The sequence below is a fragment of the Lineus longissimus genome, chromosome 14 (assembly GCF_910592395.1).
Source record: "Lineus longissimus chromosome 14, tnLinLong1.2, whole genome shotgun sequence".
Taxonomy (NCBI): domain Eukaryota; kingdom Metazoa; phylum Nemertea; class Pilidiophora; order Heteronemertea; family Lineidae; genus Lineus; species Lineus longissimus.
In genome coordinates, this window is record NC_088321.1 from 16,184,519 (window position 1) to 16,203,279 (window position 18,761).

General features: G+C 42.5%; 2 protein-coding genes across 3 annotated transcripts; one reads left to right on the forward strand and one right to left on the reverse strand.

The window, feature by feature from the left end:
• Positions 1-554: 554 nt before the first annotated feature.
• On the reverse strand, positions 555-5,398 carry LOC135498779 (LDLR chaperone boca-like). The gene is made up of 5 exons (XM_064789228.1): positions 5,126-5,398; positions 4,295-4,451; positions 2,581-2,662; positions 2,078-2,222; positions 555-1,698 (listed from the first exon to the last, which is right to left on the reverse strand). Exons 1-5 carry the CDS (start codon positions 5,396-5,398, stop codon positions 1,567-1,569), a joined length of 789 nt encoding a protein of 262 aa, XP_064645298.1. The 3' UTR covers positions 555-1,566.
• A 1,758-nt stretch (positions 5,399-7,156) lies between these two features.
• LOC135498866 (ubiquitin carboxyl-terminal hydrolase 8-like) lies at positions 7,157-18,406 on the forward strand. Of its 2 annotated transcripts, XM_064789364.1 has the most exons (25): positions 7,157-7,263; positions 7,675-7,782; positions 8,122-8,266; positions 8,530-8,615; positions 8,950-9,095; positions 9,363-9,534; positions 9,716-9,878; positions 10,052-10,196; positions 10,502-11,100; positions 11,287-11,450; positions 11,774-11,972; positions 12,221-12,314; positions 12,735-12,890; positions 13,241-13,424; positions 13,645-13,732; positions 13,993-14,123; positions 14,392-14,497; positions 14,689-14,793; positions 14,934-15,056; positions 15,232-15,345; positions 15,798-15,940; positions 16,108-16,237; positions 16,423-16,453; positions 17,107-17,195; positions 17,456-18,406. In XM_064789364.1, exons 2-25 carry the CDS (start codon positions 7,688-7,690, stop codon positions 17,525-17,527), a joined length of 3,480 nt encoding a protein of 1,159 aa, XP_064645434.1. In that variant the 5' UTR covers positions 7,157-7,263; positions 7,675-7,687; the 3' UTR covers positions 17,528-18,406. The 2 variants fall into 2 exon arrangements, with proteins under 2 accessions (XP_064645434.1, XP_064645435.1); XM_064789365.1 differs by lacking the exon at positions 12,735-12,890.
• Positions 18,407-18,761: the final 355 nt, after the last annotated feature.

Below are 18,761 nucleotides of genomic sequence, written 5' to 3' on the forward strand. Positions count from 1 at the left end.
TCTTCCAAGAGGAATTCCCTGTTTTGGGAATTCATGATTGGCAAGATCACCTTCAGTCGGTGATCTTGATCATCAAACATAACTTGTCAGTACACTCCAGATGCCATGGAGGATGGGCCTTGTTGTGTCTCCCGGAGTGTTGGATGTCCAAGTCGGGACGTCCCAGCCAACGGGGGGGGGGGGGGGGGGGAGCGGGTAATCACTGGATTGTCTCGTATAGTGCCCCAGCCAACGGGGGGGGGGGAGCGGGTAATCACTGGATTGTCTCGTATAGTGCCCCAGCCAACGGGGGGGGGAGCGGGTAATCACTGGATTGTCTCGTATAGTGCCCCAGCCAACGGGGGGGAGCGGGTAATCACTGGATTGTCTCGTATAGTCATATCTAGTCAAGGCCTCTTTCTTCATTGCATTCAACTTTAATCATCCACAGAGACAGAGACTGCAGTCTTGGAGGATGTGGCGAGGTCTGTTCTCCCTGTTCGAAGGGCATTGGGAGTGAATATTTGTAGGAAGAGTACACCATTCACCCTTTTAAATCCAGAAAGAAATTTATTGCCACTAACTTCACTTTATTGCATACAAAAATATCATTAACAGACTATTCCTCACCAACATACACTTTGTACAAATTTACAACACAATAGAATGTTTTTGTATCAGTGTTCCATGATGTCCAGGCAGTTTAATTATTGTTAGGGCGATTCTCCAAGTCCAAGAAGCACGAAAGATATTTTCCCAAACCACAGAGACTTTTGGTCACCAGCAAATACTACCAGTTACACTCCAATCATTCTTCTTCTTCTTCTCGTTCGCACTCTTATCATTGATAATCTCTATGGACAGCAGTTAAGTATTGCATAGTAACAAGTTTGTGTACATACTTGATGATGTAACTTGGCCAACAAGTTCAAAACCACGCCACCTATAGACCACCATGGTTGGCCAGCAGACTTCACTAAAACGACCTAAGCACCATGCGAGTATTACGTCACGATAAAGCAATGACAGAAATTGCTGAGAGCCACAGCGTTCCATCCTTAGGAAATCAAGAGTTAATGTTTGCTTCTCAAGCCCTGCACACAAACCCCCGGTGTAAACAAACCTTTTAGGGTCATATATTTGTTTTCTGTGGTTTTCTCGTCAGGGTCAATTCACATTGGAATGATAAAACACACACACATGATGAAAGCCACAATCAGTTTGGCCCTGGGGGAGTGGCAGAAGAAGGCAAAGATTTACATGATCTTGGGACTGTTATTTCCACAGGCTCTTAATAAATGCACCAGTAAAATAAGACATCATGGTTAATGTTTGCACTATTTTCAGTACAGGGAGTGTTCTAAGTTACAGTGGGTTGCTAAACTCTTGAGACTCCCTGCTCTTCAAGAAGCTGTCTGCCTCCTCATCCAACTCTATCAAAATGCAGTTGCTGCCATTCATATCCAACACAACCATAAACACCACATAAAATGTTAAAACATTGAAAGCAGTTAAAGTTAACTTCTGAAAATGCTCAGAGATAACATTTTGATTAACAGAATTTTAAAGGGACTAGGAATGTTTTTCTCATAATTCATCTTTTGGTTTCTGTGCCTCTTTGGCCGTTCCCTTCCCTCCGTCTTCCTCCCCATCTTTGGCTTCATCTTCTTTCTTCTTCTCAGCCTCTGCTGCCTTTTTCTTCTCCTCCTCAGCCTTTTCCTGCAACAGTGACAAAATGAACATGAATTTTTGTAAAACATTTTGGTATTTGTACATCTTCCGTCTTTAGCGTGTTTGTGGCATACAGCTTGAGGCCAACCCAAGTGGTTACGTCTTGCCAACATCAGGAGCTCCAAGAGCCACCTAAACTTCAATCTATCATCGCAGCTTGGCTACATGAAATGGCCAACACTGTGATAGGAGGAAGTCCCTGTTTGAAGGAAGCACCTCAGTGTCAGAGCTGCACCGATCAGAAAGGAACACAGTGGCTTTTGTCTTTTGGTGCTATCAGTGGTGTTGTGACTCCATCTTCACAACAGAACATCATCACAAGACTAATCTGTATTAAGTCTTGGTAGAATTGATTGAGTGTACATACCTTTTCTCCTCCTTTCCCAATATAAGCCTTCTGTTCTATTGTAACCTCCTTACAGGTCTCCTGTGTTATCAGGAAATCTTTTGCCTCCCACGCCAGCGAACCATCGTTGAAAACAAACAGGACTTTTGAAGGTTCAATAACGTACCTGAAAACAAGATTCAATCAAGTCTTAATCCAGAAAACAAGTGTTGGATAGTGATTGACAGGCCAATTAATCACCAATTAGTTGCCATAGAGACTTGTGAACAAAAGCTTGAGTGTCACATGTCAGTATACAGCTAGATGTGTCCTGGCTGTGAGAGACTAGATATGTAAGAGGAGCCAGCTCGACCTAAGATTAAGTTTAAGAAAGTCACCAATAGGAGTCTCTCTTAAGAGACAAAGAATGTATTTACGGGTGAATCAAACACGACCCAGTCCTCTAACCATGCATGTTACAAGTCTACTGAAGATGGTGCCCTCACTCCTTCCTAGAGTCCACCAGTAGGCCTGTAAGTGCATACCTTTGAACCTCTATTCCTCCATTGTGAAGACTGCTCTGCCATAACCCGGAGATACGTTCTGTTTCACGCTTACTTGGGTTACCTGAAAATATAAAGAACGCTTAAAGAATTACTTAATGCTCATAAACATTTCAATGATTTACAATTGCGAGGGGCAAATTTTGCAATGGGAGAGCGCAAGTAATATAACTGATTTCAAGACCAAATGCATGAACACATTTACAATGAAAATCAGTGTTACAGAAATAGAAGTATATCTATTGACTGATACTATCAAGTCATATTGATTTTGCACATTGTCGGCAACAATGAAACAGTAGGCCTTTATCTCGTTGCCATGGTGACAAAACAAACAACAGATGCTGGCATGTTTATCAAAGGTGTCATGCTCTATCTGTAACTTCCTATTACTTCTGTTCAAGTCAGATGCTGTACTTCTCGTGCATCTCTCTGCATCCATCCAGCATCTTCCCCTTCACCCTTACCTTCCAACATTGGAGATTTTTTATGGAATGTCGTAAATAGATAAAATGAAATGGCCAGGGCCATTGTGCTCACCTCATGTGGAGGAAAGATGGATAAAGAGCATGGTATTGTGTCATGTAGTGTTAGGTTTGATGTAGGTCTAAGCAATTACAATTTCCCCAAAATGGCCAATTTACAGTACATTCAACCTCTGTGACCTTGAAAAGTAGGTCAAATCAAAGAAGACCCGGGTGACACATTGAATGGTTGTTAGAATTAGATGTACCTATGATATAAAATTGGTGCCAATCGGGCAAGTAATTACTAGGAATAATGGCATTTTGAAGAATTTAGGATTTGGCCCCCTCCCTGGAGGCCAAACGGCAAATCAGATCGCACTAAACTTCGGTACCTGAGATCACCTGACCAAGGGGTACATGTGTACTTAATTTGTGATCAATAGTCATTGCAGTTAAGAAACGTGCCATAGTGTACGGCCTGACGGCGAATTTAAGCCATTTGACCTCTGTGACCTTGACAAGAAGGTCAAATTAAAAACCTGTGTGACATATACTGTATGGTGGTTAGATGTACCCATGATATCAAATTGGTGGCAATCGGGCAAGAAGTTAAGGAATAATCACATTTTTAAGGTTTTTGGATTTTGCCCCCTGGTGGTCAAGTGGTGAATCATATTGGACCAAACTTCGGTCCCTGAGATCACCTGACTAAGGGGTAAATGTGTACCAAATTTGGTATCAATAGTCATTGCAGTTTAGAAACGTGCCATCGTTACATCCTAACGGCCAATTTACACCATTTGACCTCTGTGACCTTGAAAAGGAGGTCAAATCAAAAACCCGGAGGATATATGATGCACCTTTGCTAGAAGTACCTACCATATTTTTTTCAAAATTTCCCGACTACTATTAAGGGAGATATTGCATATTTTCACTTTTAACGTTTGGCCCCCTGGTGGCCAAACCATGAAACGAATCGGACCGAAACTTGGTCTCCAAGGTGTCATTACATAAGGGTACATGTGTACCAAGTTTCAACTCAATAGCTCTAACAGTTACGAAACGTGCCCTGCTAACGGACGACGGACGACGACGGACGACGACGACGACGACGACGACGACGGACGACGGACGCCACGGTATGGGATAAGCTCACCTCTGCTAAGAGGTGAGCTAACTAGAAAGGGCCAACTCAAACGACCCGTGTTAAGAACTCTGCTTTTACTTACCAACCATATTTGCAAACATCATCAATGTTTTTCCCTTTTTCGTTGCTTTCATGATATTTTCAGGATTCGAAAAATCGATAGTGTTAATATCTGGTTGTGGGACCTCCTTCTTGAAGTCCGGTTGTTCGTCCTCTGGTAGTTTGACGTCGTCATTATCCTGGAAATGTAGAAGGGTAGCTGGATGTAGTTTGAAATCTTTCTGTCAACTTACCAACTTATTAGCAAACATCATTTAAGTCTTCCCCATTTTTGGATGCTTTCATGATATTTTCAAGGTTGGAAAAGTCGAAGGTGTTAAAGTCTGATTCGGTAACCTCCCTTTTGTAATCAAGCTGCCCATCTTCTCGTAACGTCTCGACATCATTCTCCTGCAAATGTCAAAATTTTTTAGCGTAGAAAAAAACTTCTTTTTTTTTCTGGACACCACTTCAAGCAGAACACCTTTTCAATCTGAACACCAATTTAGAAGAACACCCTTTCAGTCTGGGCACCACTATGGCAGAACACCTTTTTTCAGTCTCAACACCCCTTTAAATTAGAAGAACACCTTTCAATCTGGACACCACTGACACTTTGACTCTGGAGCTAGATACTTTTTTTAATTCCAACAGGCCAAGCTTTTTATTGTTAAGGCCATTGATTATTAATCCTGAGTTTGCGACAACAGGGCAGCCATACATCTACATACATTTAACATTACAACTGCTCAGCCTATCAACACTTCACAGCTCACACACACATCACATAATGCTAGTCACTCCTAGGCCTGAAATGTATAGCTAACACGGAGCCACCTGATTGGCTGAGCGGCATTTTTATTGACATACGCACCTCCCATTGATCATAAAGCCTTTCAATGTCGGCATCATCATAATCATAAACTTTTTTCTTTTTGAAACGTTCCTCCTCTAATCGTTTCTCTTCTTCTTCTTCCCGTTTCTCCTTTTCTGGATCGTATTTTTCATCCTCCTTATCGTCTTCTACCTCTGCTTCATCTTTGTCATCTTTCTCAGCCTTTTTAGGCTCGTCTTCGCAGCGCAAAATGTGGAAAATTAAGAGAAAAGTCAGAGAGAAAATTAGAAAACGTGTACTTCTGAACGCCATGCTGAAGTTGAGTTGATAATTCAGTCTTACGGTCTATTCGTATGATTTTAAAAACGAAGAAAATACAAAAAATCTATTTCATTACAAGTAAGTAATAAAATTAGATTAAAAAAGATCCTTAAAGAACAATATAGGTAACTTTTTGATTTTATTGTACAAGATAAGTTCAGAAACGTATAAAAAGTAAAAAGCGTAACGACAATTTTGAATCAACAGTTATACCAAAAAAACCAAGGTGCCCGGACGTTTCGCTCCCTGACCTTTTCGCCCTCAGTCGTTTCGCTCAAAATCGAAGTCGTTTCCCTCCCTGGTACTTTTTGTGGGGATTGAGAAAGTATCCCGGTACAATGAATCAACACTTTCAGCGCCGAACCTACGCCTAAATCCCCCGCCCCCTTTGAGCTAGTTATCGGAGTCTCATGGTCTTCATGAAAGAACTACGCCATCGCCATCTTCAGGGCAAGCTAGGAACTGAAAAGACAAAACGCAGTCTTTCTAGTTCCAACCTTGCCCTGAAGATGGCGATGGCATAGTTCTTTCATGAAGTCATTTAAAGTTCTGAACTACGCCATCGCCATCTTCAGGGCACGGTAGAAACTGAAAAGACCGTTTGGTGTTTTCAGTTCCCCTCTTACCCTGAAGATGGCGATGGCGTAGTCTATACAGTTCCTAACGTGCCCTGAAGAGGGCGATGGCGTAGTTCGTTCATGAAGTCCATGACTCTCCACACTCTCCGAAGACAGTCACAACCCTGGAGGAGACACCACAAATTGTGTTTTGCTTCATCATTACATGACCGGAGACTGACCCACAGATTACCAGCTCAAAGTCAGCAAGTAGGATCTGATATATTGAACCAGTCAACACTCAATATAAGAACATGATCGACCGAATTCTCCGTCCCATCCTAGATTCGTGCAATGTAGATCTGACACAACAGCTCGACCCTGCTACATTGAAGACAGTTATAATGCAGGTCTTCGATCTTCAGATTGAGTCTTGTGTGTTTGAAAGATTCTTGTGTTTATTGGTAACTGTCTCCCACCTTCCCGATGTTATTGTGTTATAGCCTGACTATCATTGTGACAATTAGGTTACAGCCTGGTCTACCTGAGGGTGAGACACCTCGACGTGACCACAGAGAAGACAGTTCACAGCTTTGCTGCCACAGAGACAATGTTAACACCTGGCCTGACTGAAAGTAGACATCCCGACCAGGCAACACAAACGACACAATCTAGCTGACACAGACACATTTACAACCTGCCCCAACTAAGGTAAGCGACTCCACCAAGCTATGAGGTAAGGTCAGGAGAAGCGAACAGCGAACATTAACCCCTGATTTCCTGAGCATGACTGTAGATGTAACCATCAATAATTAGACAAGACTGATTTAACAAGTCTTCACTCCATATCACCGTCCCTTGGACTGCAGTGTGAAAAAATACTGAGCCGATTTCTTCAAAGTTTTTTTTAAAAGATGCATGCTTATGACTGATGTCTTGACGCCAACGTTAGTCCCAGATCTCACACATGATATAAATGCAAGAGAGGATAGATTTGCCCAGGATCACACTCTTGGTGACCGACGAATGATAAAGAATGAAAGACAAGTGACCTGCCGAAGATCACACAGCAGATGACCTTGTAGATTTGACAATCCTAGAATGCACATCTACTTTGCCACTTGTACACAAATGTCCAAGGGAGCGAAACGACTTGGGGCGAAAAGGTAAGGGAGCGAAACAACCGCAATTAAGAAAACAAAGATGGCTTCTTGTTTCAGGAAGTGATTGAAAACGCAGAATAAAGTCATTTTCCAAGTCAAATTGAAATCTTGATTGGGTATCTTCTGTGGTAGGAAGGTGAATAAGATGATATAGAAACAACATAAGCTCGGTTCAATGTTTTTGTTATGGGAATATATTGACAGGAACTGTTTTCGTTGGAATTCTAAGGAAAAATTGTCATCCTCAAATTGAAAATGCAAAAAACCCAATATCGGTTAAAGACTTTTTTCAAATTAAGTCTGTTTACTATTCCAATTGGAGTTTTTTTGTAGGTTACGAACTGAGTTTTCCCATCCCCCCAATCCAGACAGACAGTAGTGTCACTGGCCCCGAGGCTGCGGCACTCTTGTGCCACATTGCCCCCTCCCCCTCTCACTCTGTGACTGACTGTGTCTTGTGTTGTTATGACCAAAACAACATGAGAGAGGAAATACAAACTCATTATTCAGTCCTCTCCAAGATTGATTTCTATTGCATTCTTTCCAGGCAGCCACTCATCATGCCTTCAGAAGTTGTTCCTCTGTACCTCGGCCATGCCATGGCTGATCTCAACAAATTGGCCGATATAACACATAAAGTTACAAATGCGAAAGTGTAAGTATGCTGACAGTGTCTTGTCTGTTCCTATAGGGCCTTGCAGGACAGGAGATGACACTCTTCTGACTGATGTACAGCCTCCAAACTTTCTCACCATTCAAAGATGTTGTGTTCTCAGAAAATAGCCAACTGCATGGATGGATAGCAAGGAAGAATGAAATAATTCCCTACTCAAGTATCTCATGAGAAAAAAGGTGGCCAAAAAGTTACCCAAAGAACCCTTGGCCTGTTCTATGATGTTATTTTTCTCCTGAGAAATGTCTTTACAATAAAGAGGCATGAAACATGACTGGCACTGTAATATCAGTTTTCATCCATGGACACTTCACGCTTCAGGTTCATCAAATCAGCAGACAAAGTCTACAGCACAGCCGTTGATGCTCAGAAGAAGGGAGATGAGGAAAAGGCGTATGTGATGTTCATGAAGTATTTCAACATCATCACTCTTGTAAAGAAATCACCAGATTTTAGGAAGAATGCTGTAAGTTGACTCAGTTGTCTCATTCATGGCAGTAAAATGATTTCCTCATGAAGCCCGGATCAACAGCTACGACCATGATTGGCTTATAACATGATGACTGGAAGACAGTAATGTGTATGTGCTCGCTATTTTAGACCATGAAAATAAATATCTGTAGATTTAAAGGAGAATGAAAAACTAATGGTTTTAAAACCAAAATTGGGACAGGAAACATGGAAATCATGCATTTCTATTCTTAGAATTGTTTGTGTTATTTTTTTCAGGAATTCTTCAACAAGTTGATCAGCACCAGTAACTCACTAAAGGCAATTGAAGCAGCAGAGAAGCTATCAACCAGCCTTAAAGACAGGTAATCATTTTAGAATTTCTGACCAATTGTCCATAATTAGGTCAATGAAATTAGTCTTAGATTTCTTTAGTTGAGTACGATAATGAGTATGTGTTTGGTATAGCACAGGGAACTTTCATATGTTTAGTATGCAGTTGGATTCAGTTACCAAAGTAGTAAAGTAACCGTCTGTTCGCAGAAGTGAACATTGTTAGCACCAGCAGTTAGGAAACAGCTTGTGGTACAGATAGCCTCAAAAGAAAAGGTACCTAATGGGTTGGAGTGGGGTTTTGATGTTGCCCATTAAATCGATGACATTTTTCTAAGAAATCAACTTGATGAATGTTCATTTCAGGTATGATCTCCTCAAAGCTGAAGAAGTTAGTTCCAAATTGGACAAACTGGAAATTGAAAAGAATGACAGGGCAAAGAAGACGTTAGAGACTAAGAAACTGGAGGAAGAACAAACAGAGATCGAGAAGGAGACAGTCGAGGAGAAAGGTTAAACGCCATTCTCTCTCTTTGTCATAATGGTGACCATGGTTCATACATACAGGCCTTAATGTTACTGTCCTGTATGAAAACTACTACGCCTATTGTGGTTCTTCTATCTAAGTTTGGGACAGTCATATTTACTTGTGAAGGAGATTAGTGAGCCTGAAACACTCTAAAACATACATCTTGCCACTGACAAGTTACCAAGTTATCAAACATAGCGTTACAACTCATTGAATTTATGCATGAAGAAGGTGCATTTGGTTGTTTCAGAAGTTGATGACATTCCCCCAGGAGCAATCACCGTGCCTCAGACCTACAAATACCTCATGAACAATGAGATGAACATCATTCTGATGGACGTCAGGCCCGCCAAGGAGTTTGAAAACTCCCACATCAACAGGAAGAACTGCATTAGTGTACCTGTGGAGATTATACCACCAGGGTAAGTAACAACAATGTATAGCATTTGATTTCATTACTGTAAGTGTCCCACTGGTAGGTAGAGGCCTACACCTTGACAGAGGTCAAGATTTTGCTTTATGTCCCTAGTCTTACTCTGAGTTGTTCTCAAGCTCCCAAGCAAAGTTCTTGACAAGAAATCTTTCCAAATGTTTCATTTTCAGCCGGACGGTGACCTACATTGAACCAGAGCTACCAGCAGCCTCGAAGGAACTCTGGGCCAAACGTGGTGTGATGGATTATATCATTCTGCTCGACTGGAATAGTAACATAGATCACCTGATGCCAGGCACCTCACTCAGGACTCTTAAAGATGCTATTTTCAAGGTAGCGTTTGGTGTTATGAGATTCCAAAGTTGGTGATGTTTGTCAAAGCCCGCTACAAAACTCGATGCTCCTAATCTATGGTCAGAATTTCACTTCTAATCAAAGTTACAACACACATGCGCGCTAAAAGAGTTATAAGCTTAGATCAACTTACACAATATTGGTGATTTCAGTTTGATTCGAGTACAGTCATTCGGAGCGAGCCACTTGTCTTGGAGGGAGGCTATGAGAACTGGTTGCTACACTACCCGACAGTGACGACCAACGCCAATGTCCCACTGACACCTTCGGTTAATAAGACACTGACCACTAATCTATGTAAGTGCCTTCTTACATCTATCATAATGACCTGTATGATATGCATGCTGCAATATTGGACTGAAGGAATATTTGTATATTCAGGGGCATCGACTTGTTTTAGTTGGCGCAGATATCTATCAGGTACAAGGGCAAGTTTTAGATCAGACAATAAAAGCTCATCTCAAATGCTGCAACGGAATGAAAATATGCGGACATAGTCTGCATATTGAGGGGCAGCGTCCACATGCTGGGAGAGTAAAGGTTTCAGGAAGAAAGAAAGAATCATTTCTCATGTGTTTCTAATCATCTTGATAACATTTCAGTGGATTTTGACTACCCTGACTTTGAGGAAACGTTCATGCCACCGACACCGAAACCAGACCCACCACAAGCAAAACAAAACAACACAGACATCGCTGTAAATAACGTGGCTCAGATAGATGTCAACACGCCTGAAGCTAATAAAATACCAACAGTAAACAGGGCGTTGAAACCTAAAGTTGGCCAAGGACAATCACAAATGGACGCCTTAGAGAATAATTCCTCGGCGTACATTCATAATAAAGTTGATAACGGTTTCTTCATCGATAACTTGGGGACGAAAAATACCAATGAACCTGCGCCCTCTAACGTCGATATCGCAAAATCACTGCCCAAGTCGCAAACAATGGATAATATTGACTTGGATAAGTTTATCAGTCAAGCAAGATCCCCGCCTAAAGTGGACCGGGCGGTCAAACCGAAATTGGACCGGACGGAGAAACCAACTAAACCAACCTTGTCCCAGGAAGCAGAGGTGCTGGCGCAAGATCTGAAGGATCTTCACCGGATCAAAGTGGAGCGTGAGACGGAGTTAGAGCATTATAAGAAAGAACAGGAGAGAGTGATATTGGAGCACAAGGCACGGCTGGCAAAACTGAAGGTGAGGTTGGCCTGATTATTGGTTTACGCGAAGATGTTAAGTCAATTTGAAGATCAGAAACTTGAAAGATTCAAAAACTTCTCCATATTATACTTAAAATGATCCCACTTATGACCACTGGGGTCGCAATGTTGCTGAGAAAGACTTAGATTTCAACTTAACAAAGAAAATGAATCACTCTTTCAGGATGAGGAGAAAAAGATGGAAGAACTGGAACAGATGCGACACAAGGAAGAGAAGATGGTCGCAGACTTGATGCGCGAGAAACGTCGCATCCAGGAAGAGATCTCCGCGACCAAGGAGAAATATCTAGAGGAGGAAAGGTCGAAGGTTGAGGAGGAGAAAAGGAAGTGAGTAGTTTAGTTTATGATTCTACTTGACCTGGTTGAGGGGGGGTGTTATGATTCCACTTAACCTGGTTGGGGGGGGTTATGATTCCACTTGACCTGGTTGAGGGGGGGTTATGATTCCACTTGACCTGGTTGAGGGGGGGGGGTTATGATTCCACTTGACCTGGTTGAGATACTCTGCGTGTTTTTCCTAATGGACGTAACTGGAGATAATACCGAGTTAAGTTAATGCCAGTGTTAGTGACCTCACTTGTTCTGAACAACCACACCCTGGATTTGGTTTACCATGTTCACCAATATCGACTTGGTTGTCATTATTGCAGACGTGAGGAGATCGCACGGATGGAGGAACGCGAGAAGCAGAAGTTACGTCTGCAGGAGGAGGTGACCAGGATGAGGACGGAGAAGAAGATGAAGGAAGAAGAGAAGAAAGTCACACCACCACCACCAGAGGAAGTGAAACCGTCGGTCGTTGATTCACCTAATGAACCGCTGCCGGAGAGCCCTAAAGCTGAAAAACAGGTAATTAACAAGTGACCAGTTGGACAGACAGAGAGGGGGGGTATTTTCTTGTCCCCATTTCTCTCCACAGAATGACAAGGGACAATAATGAGGTGATTTCTTCAGAACTGAATCTAATCTTTTGTTTTCAAATGGCTCCATGAAATGTAAACTTGTTATCCAGCTGTAGACTTCAGCTCCATCCGTCAGAATCACGTTTCAAGATCAAGTGAAGCTACACCTAACGAACCTGGTCTGTTTCCTTTCAGCCAACCCCTCAACCTTCCCCACAGAAACCAGAGATGCCTGAGGTCTCAACCAGTCCAACAGCAGACAAGTCACTCTTGGAGGACAACATCCCTGGTGAGACTACACACCTTTGATCAAACTCTTAGAGACTTTCTCCCAGTTAGATTGGTTGTAGAAAGTGTTGGGAATCTTCTTGTTTGATGTACAAATAATGTATGCATAAGGCCTGTAGCCATTAGTTTAGGAAGTGTCTTGTGTTTGGAGTGTCTAGTGTATTCAGTCTCGGTTACTCTCCTCACATACCAAGGTTAACCCCTTCCTTCCAACAGAAAATAAGGGAAGAAATCCTACTGATACTGATAAGGTACCAGGACAACAAGTTGAAAACAACGCGTGTCAACTTTTCTTTCGTTCTGTTTGTCCAATGGTACTTTTCCTCAGCCTTTCTATCAGAGTTTCACCATCGTACCTGTATGAATCCATCTGCACCTGCTTCTAGAAACAGCATTTACTCTCCATGCATGTTGCTTTTAGAACCCACAGTTAAACCAGCAGCCCCAGAAAAAAAATCATCCTCCGAAGGTCCTGCTATGCCTGCAGGTTGGGAGAAAAGATTTGATGCCAAGAATTCAAAATATTATTACATTAATCATAAGACAGGCACGACACAGTGGAACCCACCAGAGAAAGGTAACGAAAGAGACGCACATATGTCTAGCTTGTCTGTTGGTTTCAAGTACCCCCCTTGGTTAGCTACTAGGCTGTATCACTGTGCCACTAGGCTGTATCACCCAGGCTGAATGCCAGGGTAGATTCTTTATGCAAGATGGGAAGCTAAAAATCTCAATGAGGCCATAAAAGGGTACAGCAGAACACAGTTGGGAGGGAGGGGGGCACACAAATGAATATTTTGAGAATGATTAGAGACCAGTTTTTCCCTCGACCTATTACCTTACAAGACTGTCACATGCTACGTCTGTCTTTGGGTGCAAGAGGTCTGAGTAGGCCTTGGCTTGATTGAATTTGATTTCAAATTTCAGGTTCAGATGCCAGCATCCATACCGCAAAACTGAGGGACGAACCTCAGGAGAGGAAACTGTCAGGGTCCGGATCTGGTATGCGGAGGTCAACGTCAACACCAAACATAGCGAGTTTGGCAGACGATGCGGAGGCTATGCCAAGACAGGAACCAAAGCCAGCGGTCAGCAGGGTGGTCAAACCAAGGTATGGGTGGTCAAACCAAGGTATGGGTGGTCTGACTAGCTATAGGTGTCATGTGCCCTTGGTGCTTGGAAGATGTTTCATGGCCATTTATGTCTGGTTGCATCAGTTAGGCAGCTGTGATGGTTGGAATCTTCAAAGAGTAATAACTGGTTAAAAACCTTTTTGAGTTCAGATGCGTCCACTAATTCTTCCACTCATCTTTTTGTGCTATATCTTCCAGGGAGTCACCGAAGCCATCAATGACCAACACGTTCCTGTCCCTGGATGCTGACAAGATCATGAGCCTGAATCCAGACTACGGGAAATCGGTACGTCTCTTGTCAAAGTTGGTAGTGGTTTGGCTGGCCAAGAGTGATGGCTGATGGAACACAAGGTTCTCAAGCCAGCTTCATCCAAGCCCTATAAAGCTGAGGTCAATCAAGATGCAGTTGTGGGTCACAAGAGAAATACTTCAAGTTTGACTTAAAAGTTGGGAGTGGCCAATCATGCATTGTGGCTGGCTGACTGCATGTCCCTTAGAATGTTAACATGCCATAAGCTTCATTGACCCATAGGCCCTTTCTTTCAGGAACCAGGACTGACAGGCCTCCGTAACCAAGGCAACACATGTTACATGAACTCAATCATCCAGTGCCTGAGTAATACCGTGCCGCTCATATCCTACTTCCTCTCTAATAACTACAGACTTGACATCAACAGGTAACTATTGGAACTCTTGGTTTGAATTGCTTGTGACCTCAGGCAAGTCACTTTACTGACACGCCCACATGTACAGGTACTCAATGATCCAGTGCCTTAGTACTGGTACATAAACATCAGGTATTTGATTGTTATGTATTGTAGGTAAAAAGAAAACCTTCTTGGTCCAATAAAAGTCACCTCCTCTATCAAAAGAGAGAGACTCTGACCTGCTGTTTTAACCTGAGATGTTGAAACTGATACTAATTTCGGTCGACAATATTTTCAGAGAGAATTTCATGGGTTGTAAGGGTGAGGTGGCCGATGAGGCAGCGCTGGTGATGAACGCCCTCTGGTCGACACATTATCGTTCAGTCACGCCGAGAGATTTGAAGGTAAGATATCGGCCATTTAGTTTACAAAATCCACAGATATCTTTGGAACAAATTACAAGAACGCTGTCCGATCGATGACAGGACTACCGACCGCATCCCTATGAGAGATGCCACTTTTGCTGTCATCTCATTTTAAGTTGTCTTTCAGAAGAGTGTCAGTATGAATTATCACATCGATGTCTCTCTTTCAGCACACAATCAGTCGCCACCAGCCGATGTTTGCTGGATACATTCAGCACGACTCACAGGAATTCCTCTGTTACATCCTGGATGCCCTTCATGAGGATCTAAACATGGTAAGCATTCTCCATCATTTTAACTCATTCAGCGCAATCTGACCTAGGTCTACTTCAAATCGACGCTATTCCCAAACAATTAAACGCCTGGGAAAATGAGGCAGTTACATGTAACTGTTATTTGTCTGTGTACTTTTCAGATCAAGACTCGCCCCAAGGTTCCTGTCCAGGAGACAGATGGCGTACCCGATCATATAGCGGCAGAGGTCGCATGGAAAACATACAAGCTCCTGAACGAGTCGATCATCGTGGAACTATTTCAGGTAACATCTTCTTTCAAGTCTTGCCTCTGATTGCCGCAGTCCTGAAGACTTGTACAAAACCTTGGCAGAGAACCCAGACCTACCAGGACATGGAGGTCTTCAAGAGAAGAATTAAAAAACACACCCCGGGGATTGCCCTCTGTCAGATTGTTCTTCAACTGTCATCATCTTTCAGGGTCAGCTAAAGTCAACTTTAATGTGCCTTAAATGCCGCAAGACGTCAGTGAAGTTTGAGACGGTCATGCATTTATCACTACCCCTGCCTTCCTCCAGTCGGTGTACGATGCACGTAAGTTGACCTTCTCTGGCTGGTGACATCCGACAAGAGGCGAGACGGCCCAGGGCGTGAAAGCTCAACAGGTTACAGGTGGATGAGTCCACTTCAAGGGGCCTCAGTAGGCAGACAAGAGGTGATAGGTTATATTGTGGCACAAAATGGTGACACTAATATGCAGGTGAATGTGGAATGGTGACATCCCATGCTTTCCCTGTAAAGAGTAGCCTGTGTAGATCATTAACTTGGCAGTGACTGCTCATATCTCATTATACAGTCTCTCGTATCACAAAGTTTGCCAGGTATGGGTATTGAACATTCGCTGATTCCTCATCCCCGATGAATTAGACAAGGTGACTTTCAACACTTGGCTTGACAAACCAGGGTGTTAAGCTTCATTAATGGACGAGTCAACTTCACAGGGTAAAAAAGTGGCTGATTGATCATTATTGGATTCATACTTTCAGGATTGTCTGAACCTGTACCTGAAAGAGGAGAAGCTGAGTGGGTCCAGTAAGTGGTTCTGTCCACAGTGCAAGACGAGGAGGGAAGCGTCCAAGAAAACCGAGATCTGGAAGCTGCCGGCTATACTGTTGATACATCTAAAAAGGTACAAGACTGAACGCAGTAATTAGGTTCCACTGACTGCTTCTGATAACAGAAGCATGTTGCTACCTGGAAGGTCAGGCCAGGATGATCAGGAGATCAGGAGATCTTCCAGCCTTGTTGAAATATGATTTGACAGACTGATACTTTTGTAACTAACTTTCTCTCCAGGTTTTCAAGTGATGGTTCATGGCACCAGAAACTGAACACAGCTGTGGACTTTCCCCTTCACAGTCTCGACCTGAAGAGATATGTGAGAGGTCACCGGGTCCGGCCAGACTACAGACTCTATGCTATCTCGGTAAGTATTACAGTCCGGCCAGACTACAGACTCTATGCTATTTCGGTAAGTATTAGCCATCTATCTACTGCAAAAATGTTGTCTTTAAACTGCTTTCGTTCTGTCTATCTGGACACGATGTTGTAACTTCCCAATTACAAATCTACAGATAGCCTTTTTTCAAACACTTTTCCTCATTTTTCCAGAACCATTATGGGACCATGGAGGGTGGACACTGTAAGTTGCATTTTCTATGAAAGTTTTGGACTTGGGCAAAAAGTGCCCTTTACCCAGATCAAGTAGGCCAGAGTCTCATTCTGACTCAATCAAGCTGACCTTGTTTCTCACTGTACACACCATAGCCAGCTCTAGTGCATTACCTTACTACCCATAGGCAGCATGTCAGGCTTCATTGGACCCGATTGGACCTGATCAGAGACAATGGCCTTTACCAACAGCTTACCATCATGTAATTCACTATTAGCATTGAGCTGTTCTGTGGTTGTGTCAACTGCTAATCCCTTCATTGTGCGACACACTGCAGTGTAGAGTGCTCTCACCTGACGTCATCACTTAGGGGGACAGACAAAAGACAGCAAGTCCAATTGACCATGACACCATTTGATTCAGTTAAGTCAGGCACGACAAATCATTGTTCTGTCATCCAACATGGCTGAACCTGAACACAAACTGGTATGTTCTTGGGATCATTCAGACACTTGACAACCCACAGTGTAGACTGTCTGAAACACCAGGAATGAAAACTATTAGAAGAACCAAACGAACTTTAAAGCATCAATCGAGCTTGGATTACCAACAAGGCCTCACTCCCACTGTACTCAGCACAGCCAGCTAGTCTAGAAGAAGACTTAGATTATGTTTCATTTCAGATACGGCGTACGCATACAACTATCTGAGGCGATCGTGGTTGAAGTTTGATGATGCAGACGTGTCATCCATCTCTGAGAGGAATATCAAGGTATTGTTCATGGGGGGATTGACACAAAACATAGGACCCAGTATAGTAGTCTTACCTTGGTTTTCTGTTCAATTTTTGATGGGGGCATCTTGTGTCAGCAGCTTTTCCTCAAGTTGTCTTCCGTTGAAACTTTAGATCTCAATCCTGTTAAAAATCAATGTATTTAATTTGATATTTTCTCTCGTTTCCATGGAGTTTTTCCTAAGTAAGTTTAGTTTGTATTTTAGTCTGATCGTAAACATCTACCTTCTGCTTTTCAGACGTCTGCTGCCTACACCCTGTTCTACACATCCATCCCAGACCCAGACAGACGCATGCATGGTAATGTGTGAGGACCTGATGACATTTGAAGAGGCTCGAGCAAGCAGGAACACTCGTATTCACGGATGAGACATTTCCAATATTTGGAGTTCGTTTTTCCCCGGCCTTAAAGGACTTTATTTGACAGCAGAAATGGAAAGCTCTAAGCCTCCGCTCCCGTAGAACTTTCGGATTTTCAAAATTGATGGAATATAACCATTTTATAGGCATAGAATATTGGCTCTCCAGGCTGCCAAAGGGGAACTTGTCTAGTCAAAAGGAATGGTGTAGGTTTTACTGCACTGTGTTATAGTCTGTAACAGGCACATTGGGCATGTGGACTCTGATATTGTAACGAGGAGCGGGTCACTTTGTAAACCAAGAATTGACCTTTGATATAATTTTCTTTGCAGTTCTGACCTCTTCAATGCAAAACAAATATGAATTGTGCTATATTCTTCTGTGATCACTTCATGTATATAATTATGTAAATAACTACCAGTAGTTGTACATGTATATAGATCTAAATAGTCACTTATTGTTGTGTTCAAGGAAAAAATTTTGGTTTCAAATTGAGGGTCAAAACCTTGCATGGAGTCCTTGTAACTGTAGAGCAAACAGCACCCACGCATCCAGAATTAGATGTCACCACATCCTGAGAGATCAGGGGTCAAAGATTGAACTGACATCCTCGGCTCCAGTACTTCTTATGACTTTAATGAATAGAAATGGCACTCAGAAATCCTAGAACCAAGGTTGCCTCTGATGATTGGTACTCACATGATCTATATAGTTGGTATTTTCACAGAATATCACCTGATTTTCACATTCTTGTTTGTACATAACGTTATTTCTGTTAAATCATCTAGGTGTAGAGATTGTCGACAAATAAACTTAACCTACAAAATTAACCAATTTTTGCTTGTTATGTGTTAAAAGTCTTGTATGCCTGTACGAGCATTTCATGTTCAAAAGTGACTTAATAATAATAATAAAGTTAAATTTATAAAGCGCTGTTTCCATTTGAAAATGTTCAAAAGCGCTCCCCACTTCTGTTTCGATTGGTGTAGAATTGTCTTAGTTGCGACAGTGCAATGCAGTCTTCAATAGTTGTGACTAATGCAGTGTTGTCTTGGAGGATTGTGACTAATGCAGTGTTGTCTTGGAGGATTGTGACTAATGCAGTGTTGTCTTGGAGGATTGTGACTAATGCAGTGTTGTCTTGGAGGATTGTGACTAATGCAGTGTTGTCTTGGAGGATTGTGA